Source organism: Magallana gigas, chromosome 10 (genome assembly GCF_963853765.1).
Source record: "Magallana gigas chromosome 10, xbMagGiga1.1, whole genome shotgun sequence".
NCBI lineage: Eukaryota > Metazoa > Mollusca > Bivalvia > Ostreida > Ostreidae > Magallana > Magallana gigas.
Window position 1 is genome coordinate 19,927,608 of NC_088862.1, and position 12,583 is coordinate 19,940,190.

The 12,583-nt window shown below is 36.3% G+C and overlaps 1 protein-coding gene across 1 annotated transcript; it reads right to left on the bottom strand.

The window, feature by feature from the left end:
* Positions 1-2,468: 2,468 nt before the first annotated feature.
* On the bottom strand, positions 2,469-10,498 carry LOC105318776 (organic cation transporter protein). Its single transcript, XM_011416049.4, has 10 exons — positions 10,262-10,498; positions 9,926-10,121; positions 9,471-9,571; positions 8,650-8,804; positions 8,141-8,309; positions 7,685-7,906; positions 7,368-7,591; positions 3,451-3,632; positions 3,213-3,349; positions 2,469-2,891 (listed from the first exon to the last, which is right to left on the bottom strand). The coding sequence occupies exons 1-10, from the start codon at positions 10,402-10,404 to the stop codon at positions 2,816-2,818; spliced, it is 1,605 nt and encodes a 534-aa protein (XP_011414351.3). The 5' UTR covers positions 10,405-10,498; the 3' UTR covers positions 2,469-2,815.
* Positions 10,499-12,583: the final 2,085 nt, after the last annotated feature.

Below are 12,583 nucleotides of genomic sequence, written 5' to 3' on the forward strand. Positions count from 1 at the left end.
CAACCTTACCACTCTCTCATCACTTACACAACCTTACCACTCTCTCATCACTCACACAACCTTACCACTCTCTCACCACTCACACAACCTTACCACTCTCTCATCACTCACACAACCTTACCACTCTCTCATCACTCACACAACCTTACCACTCTCTCGCCACTCACACAACCTTACCACTCTCTCGCCACTCACACAACCTTACCACTCTCTCATCACTCACACAACCTTACCACTCTCTCACCACTCACACAACCTTCCCACTCTCTCGCCACTCACACAACCTTACCACTCTCTCACCACTCACACAACCTTACCACTCTCTCATCACTCACACAACCTTACCACTCTCTCATCACTCACACAACCTTACCACTCTCTCGCCACTCACACAACCTTACCACTCTCTCGCCACTCACACAACCTTACCACTCTCTCATCACTTACACAACCTTACCACTCTCTCATCACTCACACAACCTTACCACTCTCTCGCCACTCACACAACCTTACCACTCTCTCGCCACTCACACAACCTTACCACTCTCTCACCACTCACACAACCTTACCACTCTCTCATCACTCACACAACCTTACCACTCTCTCATCACTCACACAACCTTACCACTCTCTCATCACTCACACACTCTTACCACTCTCTCATCACTCACACAACCTTACCACTCTCTCATCACTCACACAACCTTACCACTCTCTCATCACTCACACAACCTTCCGACTCTCTCACCACTCACACACTCTTACCACTCTCTCACCACTCACACAACCTTACCACTCTCTCACCACTCACACAACCTTACCACTCTCTCATCACTCACACAACCTTACCACTCTCTCACCACTCACACAACCTTACCACTCTCTCATCACTCACACAACCTTACCACTCTCTCGCCACTCACACAACCTTACCACTCTCTCGCCACTCACACAACCTTACCACTCTCTCATCACTCACACAACCTTACCACTCTCTCATCACTCACACAACCTTACCACTCTCTCATCACTCACACAACCTTACCACTCTCTCATCACTCACACAACCTTACCACTCGCACAAGCTCTCCACTCACAAACCCTCCCCACTCCTTCTAACCACTTACCCACCCTCCCTTCTCTCTAACCCCTCATATACCCTCTCACTACCTCCCCACTCTCTCTTAACACACACACACACATACACACACTCTCCCCACACTTACAACTCACAGACCCTCCTAAGTCTCTCACTCACACTCCCTACTCTCTCCACACTCCAACACCCATTTTTACCACTCACACACTTCCCTACTCACACCCATTCCAAACTCTGTCACCACTCACACTCTCCACTCCCTCAACACTCACCCTAATCTCTTGCCACTTGCACACATCCCCACTCTGTCTCCATTCACACACACTCCCCAACAACGCACATACACACTCTCTCCCCACTCACACATACTCCCTACTTTCTCACCACTCACTGCTCATGTTTGTGTATATATTGATGTAATCTACACTCTTTTTCTCTTCTTCTTTATGTGTACGTCCTCCCCTGCCGCCACGTTATTATTGGGAGTTGATTTTAATCAACTCTCCTATGCAGTTACTCAGACAAACCGATAGTGAAACAGTGTTTGGACCTCAGCACAAATCATCACCGCTGACAAGATTTAGTTCTTGAAAATAATTGATGAATTCGATGTAATATATCCTTAAGCATTGTTTTTTCAAGGAAACTTATTTATACATGTAAATACCTTGAAAATAGTCAGATTTTAAATGGTACGAACAATTTAAATATTTTTTGTAGTCGTATGTATTCCTACGCCAGAGTTCAATATAGTCTCGTTCAACTCGACGCTCGGCTGTCTCCGTAAATCTTTGTCGGAGATTTACGGTGTCAGCCGAGCGTTTGGTTAAACGAGACTAGAGTTCAATATTGCTTGGACCCATACAATTTTCGAGAAATATTTCTATCACTGATACATAGTTTGATTGAATTAATTTTATCTTTAAATATAATTTAACATGATTCATATTGGGGTTTCTCGACATTCTTGTCGGAAAAAGTCCAAAAATTCATATTATAAAAATGTGCGTAATTCAAATTAGAAACTACACGAACTTGTCATACAAAATAACATATCATTGATTTTTTAAATAAATTAACATCGACAAAATCAACTCCCGTCAGTTCTTCAGTACTTTGATTTGTTTTTGTAATTATTATGTTTGTACCTCATGTACCATCTTTGTGTGTTTTGTGAGAATCAATAAACTTAGAACTTAAGAACAAGAATCTCACCGAGACCCTACATAGATGTGCGTTCTGAAATTACTGAAAAGTTCATTATTTATCAATGTGACTGACCAAGGTCCGACCTAGAGTCTAATTCTGGTCCAGGAGGACCTTTATAGAGAGCCGGAGGTGTACTTGATATGATAAAACAATAGAGCAATAAAACTATTTCAGCCAATTTTATTGTCGAGGATAAACGAAGCGGGTATAATGTACATGCACAGAGACACAGCAACGCGCCCCCCCCTCTCTCTCCCTCTCTCTCTCTCTCTCTCTCTCTCTCTCTCTCTCTCGTTTTGCCAATTCAACTTTACACAAACATCAACAAAAGTTTCACATATAAGACAGATATGATCTGTTTATATAATATATGTTACGTCAGATATCAACATTATTTTTATTACATGTATTAACATTCGTGGTTTTATAGTGCAGAATACAATGTAAACAAATAAAGATGTGTTTCTCATGATGGAAGCATAAAACCAATGGTTGAACGTTGACAATCTATGCAGTGGGGTTGAAGGTCAGTGGTAATGTATCTACCGGCCCCTCTTTTTGGATCTCCTTATGCTGCCCTTCACTATTTAATCAAAACGTATTTTTGCCATATATAATTTATGATGCAAACTTCATTTACAAAAACTACAATAAAGGTATACTAAAGAAATATTGCTTACTTAACAAAAAAAATATTCATAAGAAATTACTAATTAATGCTTTACATTGTAAATATTAAATGCATTACATAAACAATGTCACCATGCACAGGCATGTTTTCCTTTTTTACGTGTGTTTCACAAATTATTGTCCTAATACTACGAAGATCTTTTTTCAATACACTATGGAGTAAAATTTCAGCTTTTTTAACTCTCAAGTAAAAAAAGTGGAGGTTGTTCCCTACCTGATCGTAACATCTTGGATGGTTGCAGTCAACTTCCGGTTATTGGTTTCCGGTAATCGTATTGAACACAATCCCACAGCGATTGTTATCACAGCATACGTGATAAGAGGTAACATCTTACCCATCTTACCGTCAAACTAAACGGAATATACAAATTAAAACTTTATAACATAAAATAAGTTTTTTTTTAACAAACAAAATTCTGTCGGTGCACGGATATGGTTTGCAGCGTACTTACCACGTCATAGAGGTAAGGGGAGATCATCGACCCTATTCTGGCACCAATGCTAACAGTCCCCATCACAATGCTCCTTATAACAGTAGGAAACAGTTCACCCGTGTACACGTAGAGAACGGCAAACAAGACCGATATACCGAACCTCGACAACAAGGCCAGAAAGATGTGTAACCAGTACATTGCTGTAAAGAGGTAATCACTGAATCGCTGCAATTATATATAGCCAGCACACCGCTTTTAACTATCTTCAACTTTTATACTATTAATATTATATTCTACATTCACACAAAAAATATTTTCATATCAGGTGTTTCCAAAACCAAAATATTTTATCAGAGTTTCAATGTAAACGCAAGTTGATATAAGCGTCCTTTCAAGGGATATTTGACATATAACTGTACACACGTACATGTACAACGTTGGTGTTCTATCTTTGTGATCATGTTTGCGCAATGCTTTTACATATCAACTGTAAAATATTATACAATCATTATTGAAATGCATAGTTCATTTTCACAATAAAATAAAAAAATCTAATATTATTGACATAAGTTACAAACAGCATTATACCTGTATATCTATATATGTATTGTATTCATATAAATGGATCAAACACAGACATAATTGCCTTGACAATGGCTAGTTTTTACTGAACCTCAGTAAACCAGCACCCCCTGTAAACCGGCCCATTTTTCCTGCAGCCTGCCGGGTTTAGAGAAGTTTGACTGTAGTACTTCGCTGTAAAAAAGTAACTAGTACTTCGCTGTAAAGAAGTACATGTAACCATAAATCTCTCTGGAGAAGAAACTTGTGAATCGATGTGAAAAGTAACAAGTGATTAGTTTTGAAGAAGAAACCAGTGAATAACGAGTACATTGCTGTATAGAAAAAGCCAGTATATCACCATGTATAGAATATATACAGTAAATTGCTGTAAAGTAAAAAGTGCATCGATATAAAGAAGTAACTTTTACATTGCAGTAAAGATGAATATTTTATAAGCAGTACATGTACTTGCTTTTTTTAAACAAGAGGCCCATGGGGCCACATCGCTCACCTGAGCAACAATGGGCGTTCAAAAGATATTGTGCCGTATGGTCCCTCGGTAGAATAAAAAAATAAATATTGTAAAATATTCGAATTTTACACTTATTTTTGCATACACGTAACTTTTGACATTGTACCTTCATGAAATACTATTTTTTACCAGAATAAGAAAATCCTACGCAAGATATAAAACTAAACATTCAGTAGGAGTACACTGTTAAGTTGTTAACTTCCAATTCCCTATATTTTCGTTCTGCCCCCCCCCCCCCCCCCCGGCCACTTTGTAAATCAATCAAAATATATAAAAGCATATAGGTACATTTTTTTCATCAACTACTTACTAGTAATTGTATTTTTTAAAAAAAAATATAATAGTTATTGTTTTTTATTTTAAAAATCCTACATGTATAGATGTGATCAGAAGAAGAAAATTGTACCTCAATGTGCTCAATTCCTCAAATTAAAAACATTCAAAAATTTTATTTGTCTTCTTCATTATAATTAACTTCGCGAACAAACCAGGATAATTTTCCGCTGTGACATTTTCTTAGGAATAGCGATAATTACTTTATCCCCGCAACAGAAATGTGTCAGAACTATGGAAACTGTTTTAAAGATGTCGTTTTTATTTACCCGTGTCTGAAAAACTATCAAAATTGATGTAGATTTCACATTATTTATTGTATAAAGAGGGGGCCCCAGAGAGTAGGTATATACAGAATATCATTCTTTATTTTGTTTGTACAAGTATTTAACGTACTCTAATTCATATAGAATTTCTAATATTCTACCAAAATTTCAGCGTCAATCGTAGAATTATAAGGAAGATACAGAGCTCACAGTTCGCCTAGGTTCGAGTCATATTTTGTTCACATGAGTTTATTACATTCAGCTTAAGATTTTTAACTTGGTATTTCCTATTAAGCATTTAAAATGGAAAAAAAGAATGGCCTAAGATTCTTTTATTCACTCAAGACCAGTTCACTGGTATTTGAGGTTCAAAATCAGTTTATACAAATGTACACAAACACAGTCAAGGATCACATGTACAGTAGGAGTAATGATGACGAAAAAAGGTTAAGTTTACAATACAATAAGTTGTTAAAGTTGGTTTCTGGAAGAACAGACTTTGAAAATTTTCTTAATAAATGTTGACAATTTTTTTACTTTTTTAATCTTTAGTTTTTAAGATCTGTGTACAAACATAGAATTGTGAGCAAATCTCTGTATCTTGCTTATAATTCGAAGCTTAACACTCAAATATGGTTAGTAAATAGAAATTGTAAACAATTAAACACAAGAAACATGCACTTTAACAAATAAAGAACACAATTTATTTTTTGGAAATGAATCATATATATACATGTATATACCTACATATTTCCGACATCGATTTCAAACTCTATTTAAAGTGAATAAACTCGAGAAAATGCCGAGCATCTCAACAAAACCTATTTCATTAATCTACCATTACGCAAAAGATAATGCCGAATTACCGATAGAATGAATTGTATTTCAGTACTTTTTTGATACATCAGATTGTGCTTTATTTGCGCAGGTAAACAGTTAACTGTTTGATTTACCGAAGTCTCTGTTTGATTTGATACGTAAAAATCACGAAATAAAGACGATAGTTCCCAGGTTACAAAGCATAAATAATGAAAACGAAACGAAAAGCAGAACCAACGTCATGTGTGAAAACTGTCAACGCATTGAAATATTTAGCCTCAATTTACTTCACAAAATCGGCACCAATATATTTTGCATGTTTCAAAAATTTCCCTTCATTCGCGAACGCGAACTGTTGCACAACAAGCAAATTCATCATAGTCAGATCGACCCTTTTTCGTATAATGTCATGGCTGCTTTAAACAAAGAACCTCGTTTTAGAAGTATGGAATACGAGTCTTGGTAAAATGGGTATGCAAACCCGTGCTGTGGCAAAATAAAAGCCGGGGCAGATCGTCAATCGTCAATTCCAAATACGCATTATTTTGCAGCAATATTTACAGCAAATACAAATATACTGGTACATCAAATATCCTGAAATTTTAATGAGATTGGCAGATTAATAACTGCCAATCTTTTGTTTTGCCCTGGCCAAGTCTTGTCTACCCATTTTACCGGATGCCGATCCCGAAGCTATTAAACTGATTGAAACACGCCTTTCCTTTATTATTATTTTCGTAATAACTCAGATTTGAAACAGAATTAGACCTTGATTTTTGCAATTTATATTTTCCTTCCCATAAGGATAATTTATGCTAAACTACGTTGAATTGGAATCGGTAGTTCTTGAGAAGAAGATTTTTAAAAATGCACCCCCCTTTTTCTACAGTTTCAAGGTTTTCTCCACTTTGAATACAGATCGGACTTTTTTTCTGCAATTTATATTCGCCCTCCCATAAGGATGCTTTGTGCCAAATTTGGTTGAAATTGGATGAGCGGTTTTAGAGAAGAAGTTCAAAATGTAAAAAGTTTACAGACGGACGGACAGACGGACGGACGGACAGACGGACAGACGGACAAAAGGTGATCAGAAAAGCTCACTTGAGCTTTCAGCTCAGGTGAGCTAAAATGTCACCAGTATATCGCTAAATCAAGAACAAATAGTTAAAAAAGTATCATGCTGTGGGAGCAAGAGAAGAAAAAAAAGCCCCCCCCCCCCCCCCCCAAAAAAAAAAGCATGATGATGACTGTGATGAGGAGACTGCATTCAAATGATTATAACTGACAATTTACCAATCATCGTAGGAAAAACATTAAGGTCAGAGGGCCTCTTGTATCAAATGTTTATAATTTTCATATAGTTACGATGCAAATATATCTTATACATATACATATACTGCAACATTAATACACACACTTACAGTTTTCTGCGAATAGAATGAGTAAAATAGACCCAATAGATGCAGCGCCACACCCAAATATAGCCAGTAAATGTACGGACTTCCTCCCAGTCTTATTCAGGAAATAAATGACAGTGTATCCAAGGAGTTCCACCAGTACAAGGAGGGAGAAGTTTTCATAGAGATTACCTCCAAGGGATCCGACGTTCATTGTCAGACCATAATAAATGAATGCCGCCACTACCCTTAAACAGCAGAAAAAAATGATAACTAAAGAGTATATGTGTTCTTCATTTCTTATGATTTATTCATAGTTCAATGGTAATAGTTGAGATTACCAGTTAGCAGTCACTATCAGGAGTCTTTTCACAAGGATTTTGGACTGGGCCACCTCTCTCAGGATAACACAGATGCCTTTATCCTTCTTCTGTGCTATTATTATGTTGTCAAAATTCTTTTTAGTCTTGTTCACTTTGGCCATCTTTTTTATAATCTTCGTGGCCTCACCGATTCTGCCACGTGACACCAGCCAACGGGGGGATTCTGGGATCAACCCTGGTCTACAAGGACATCACAATTACAGTACATTAGAGACAACATGTCTACTACGTATATGTTCCATGATGAATACCTATCATACACCTGTACATACGATGACATACATTTACATACCATACACACCACGTGACGAAAGTGTGTTATAGTAATATATTGATTACCGGGTATGTCAACAGGGATTTCATGAATTATCCGAACTGAAGTCGACATTAAGTTATGCAAAAAGAAACACGTACACCCAGTATAAAAGGGTAAGGGCACCCGGGATAGCGAGCCAGAGCTGGAGGTACACCCAGTCTCTCTCAAAGTACGCCACCAGGGTCAGCAGGAACTCCCCCATACAGTAGGTCACCTTGGACAGGTTGGCAGTAAAGATCCGCTCCCTCGGTCCCACCAGCTCAATGGCTTAATCAAAGTACAAGGTGTTTAAATAATGATAACACGGGTGAAGTGTTTTGTGATTTTATTTAAAAAGATTTGATTTTGTTGCATTGTACTGTGTTACAATAACTTTAATTCAAGTATTTCTTACTCAGGCATAATTAATATCAAAATTTTAATAAAATCAGAAGGTTTCATTTTCGTTATTGAAAGGAAAACAGCATAAAGCTTTGATGATTTTAAAAATATCAGCTGACACAAAAGATTGTATTGAGCTGCTCTGAATGAAAATTTCGTAGCCAAAGGCTAGAAAAGTCATCAAAAAACAGAATACCATAACTATTTTTCAGGACATTATTCTTACCTATTACAAAGGACAGTTGGTAGAAGGCTAGCGATGACATCCCCTCCAGGAACCTGAGGGTCCCGAACATAGCGGGACTGACTGAGAAGGGGATGGTAAAAGAGGCGGCCACTTTAAGGGTACACAGGATCAGCAGCAAGATCCGCCTCCCAAAGCTGATTCAAGTTAATATTAAAAACCCAGATCATCTAAGGATGCTTATTGAAGAAATGTTGACAAGAAAAAAAGGATTATAATAATCTAACTTTGCAAAAATCATCATAACTTCATTCAGAGATTAAAATTTATGGATATGGGACAAATAGGGAATGAATGTAAAAAAGAGATCGTCTTAGGCTGGTATGAGACACTTCCACGTTCTGACGTACTATTTATCGAAATAAACAATAAAATGAAGTGTAATTTAATAAATAGTTTCTTTCCCAAAGTTGTCACCTTACAGCGAACATGAAGCGCAGTGGGTTAGAACGTTCACTACGAATATATTAGTATCGAATACGAATCCCGTTGGGGGATCTTGAAAATTTTTAAACGTATTTTTTCGTTAAATATTGAAAAATTTGAAAATTTTAAACCGGTGAAAGTATTTTCATTGTATCATGTTCTTTAATTCACATTAATATCGACAGATGTCCCAAAAAAGGCCATACCACCTTAAAGCTGATTGTAGAAGTGAATACGAGGACAAACATTTTCTATGATAAAAAACATTATTGTGCTTTAAGAATAAATTACCGGTATACATACTTGAGCTTTTTTAGTTTAATTGGTTTTGTTTTTTTGTTCGTTTAATTTTTTTTGTGGAAGTTAAGAATACTTACACGTCACCAATTTGAGAAATAATGGATGCTACCAGGAATCCTATAAGATAAGTGATCTTTAAGTGTGCGCGTAGTCCGACAGAGTCACAAACAAGGTTAAACTGGTGGAAAGTAGGAAAAAATGTAATTAAAGTAAACAAATCGATATTGCTGAAATAAGTGATAAATATAAAATATATATGATATCAGAATATAAAATGTGTAAATGAATATAATTATATATGATATTAGTGAGAATATTTAGTTTTGCATTTTTTTCTTATCTTTGACTCATGTGGGGTAACAACAGGACCTAAATTTGAACACCTTATATTATTTATATATGTGAAAAAGTTTTTAAAAAATGAATCGTATTATTTTAATCAGAATAAAATATTCATAATATTTTTATATACCTATACGAATGAAAGAACTCCTAGTTTGACTTATTAATAAATTCAGTTTTTGACTCTTACATCAGACGTGACAGTGCGAATGAATGTTGACTGGTCGTACACCCATTCGGAACATCTTTGTTCTGTTCCGTTGACAAGAATAGTGCACGATGAATATGTTCCATCGGGTTCCCTCGGTATTGTTCTGTTAATTGCTTCCCTATGATGTTCTGACTGAACAGCATATGTGTCATTGTCGTAAAACGGTATTTTACATCTAGAATTAAAACCAAAGAAAGAACATTTAAACAAAGCTTTCCAACCAAATTTATTGTGTGTGTGTGTGTTTGTGTGTGTGTGTGTGTGAGAGAGAGAGAGAGAGAGAGAGAGAGAGAGAGAGAGAGAGAGAGAGCTTACCTGTGCGTATGATCCCCCAAAATGAAACTCGTTGCAGGAGCTCCAAATCCCAGGAACGCACACGGTATAGAAATAAGGAGGAAAATTTTTACTTGGTATTTGCCAAAAGAGCCCAATTCTGCTAAAACATCGTCAAAATCCATGTTTTGGGTTGTTTTAGGAAAAGAGAAGCCCCAAGACGCTGATATAGGCTGTTTTGCCGAATCCTAGTATTGTCACTGAGTGATTTGTGACTCTTCTTATTTAATTCTAAATCAGGCGCGATGGCAATAGGTCATAGTGAAGGGAAAGTTTTTCCTAAACCTTTATCATTCGTTCTTGTTTTTGTGTGAATGCATAAATGTTATACAATTATTGCTGTGTTTGAGGTGAATACGATGATTTAGTACAATATTCACCAAGCCGAAAGCGAGGTGAATATTGTAACTTAAGGGTAGCTAAATCATCATTTTGATCGAAAAAAAACAACCCAGCAATACTCAGTAATAATTGTTTTCATTTATCATATGATTCAGCAAAGAATTGATACAGACATATCAAAGTGAGTGTTATCAAGCGAAGATTTAAGTTTGATTCCATAGCCGAACAATACAGAAACGCGATATTTCATGGGAAAATCTATTTTTAGTTCCATTTACAGAAAATCAAATGTTTTATTATACCTTCATGTTAAATACTGAAATCTGATTGGTTTAGACACCGTTGATAATCCGTTCTATTACCCTCAGCGTTAGCAACACACTTGGCAACGGGTAACACAACGAATTGTTACATGTGCGTAAATTATGCGCGTACGGTTCGCCATAGAATTCACGTGATTCCTATATAAAAGCAGTAAAGTTTTCTTTGAAATTAAGACATTCAGTATAATAAAATAAATAGTGCCTGTTTGGGAGGGTAAGAGTTGAAATTGACACCCCTCGAAAACCATTGTCAACCTCTGCTTCGCGTCGGTTGACAATGGTTTTCTCGGGGTGTCAATTTCAACTCTTACCCTCCCAAACAGGCACGAAGCGGAGGTTCACAATGGTTTTCGAGGGGTGTCAATTTCAACTCTTACCCTCCCAAACAGGCACTATTTATATAAAATTGACCTCCTAGGTAACGTGCAGGTGAATGTTATATACTAGCGGAAATTGACGTTATTTGACGTTGGCATTAATGTGTTATGAGATGTTGTTACGAATACATGTGTTAACAGTATTACAAAAAATAAAATTTGTTCATTGTAATTTTTAAATGTTTTTTCATATATTAAATAATGCACAGTTTCTTTTTTCCGATAGTATACAATTACTGCTGTTTTTGAGGTCAGCACGATGATTTAGCTACCATAGAAGTACAATATTCACCGAGCCGAAGGATATTGTACATCGAGGGTAGCTTAATCATCGTATTGATCGAAACAAGAGGCCAATGGGCCACATCGCTCACCTGAGGAATAATAGGTATGATAAAATCAGATTAAGGTTCTCCAATCCTCAGCCTCAAAGTATTTTTCATCATAAGAATGATATTTTTCTTTCAACCTTTATAAATGAAATGATATAAAATGAATTTTTTAGAGAGTATCAATGCATTTTACAAAGTTATTGTAAATTTACCTACGATGGATATAATCGAATAAAGAAACAAGTTGAGCTAAAAAAAAAAATCCGGTGCATCGATTGGCTCGCACTCTATACCAAGATGTATATAAGAGGGAGTGCTCCGTGGATCCACTACACCAAGCATGCAGTTGTAACTGATGGTTATACTAGCAGTAGAATACTAAAAGAAAATTGTCTGTATAAAAGTCAGATTTATGGTACGAATAAAAGAAATCCTGATAATTTATAGCTATCAAACTTTGCTGAGGATGAGAGATCGTTAAAGGAGTCATGATACAAACTATCTGGACAATGTACAATGATACATGTAGATCCTGTATAAATAAAATCCATTTCCCCCCTGGATATTCTTATGTTTATAATCATAAGTCCATTATCTAACACAATGATTTTATAGTCATGTCAAATGTTGAGTACTGTAGTTCTCAAAATGATCCTTAACAATTGTTTATGTATGGGATATAAACCTACATCAAACTCTGAACCTCTTGTGAGGCCAAATAATTGTCCTGGGGCCGAAGTATTAACAATTATAAATAATAGTCTGGCTGATTAGTTTCTCATCGGAAGATTTTTAAATATTTACTCTATATATATTCCTATGTAAAACTTCGACCCCCATCCCCACCATTGTGGCCAACCCTACCCCAGGGGATCACGATTTTTACAATTTTGAATCTACACTACCTGAAAATGCTTCCTCACAAGTTTC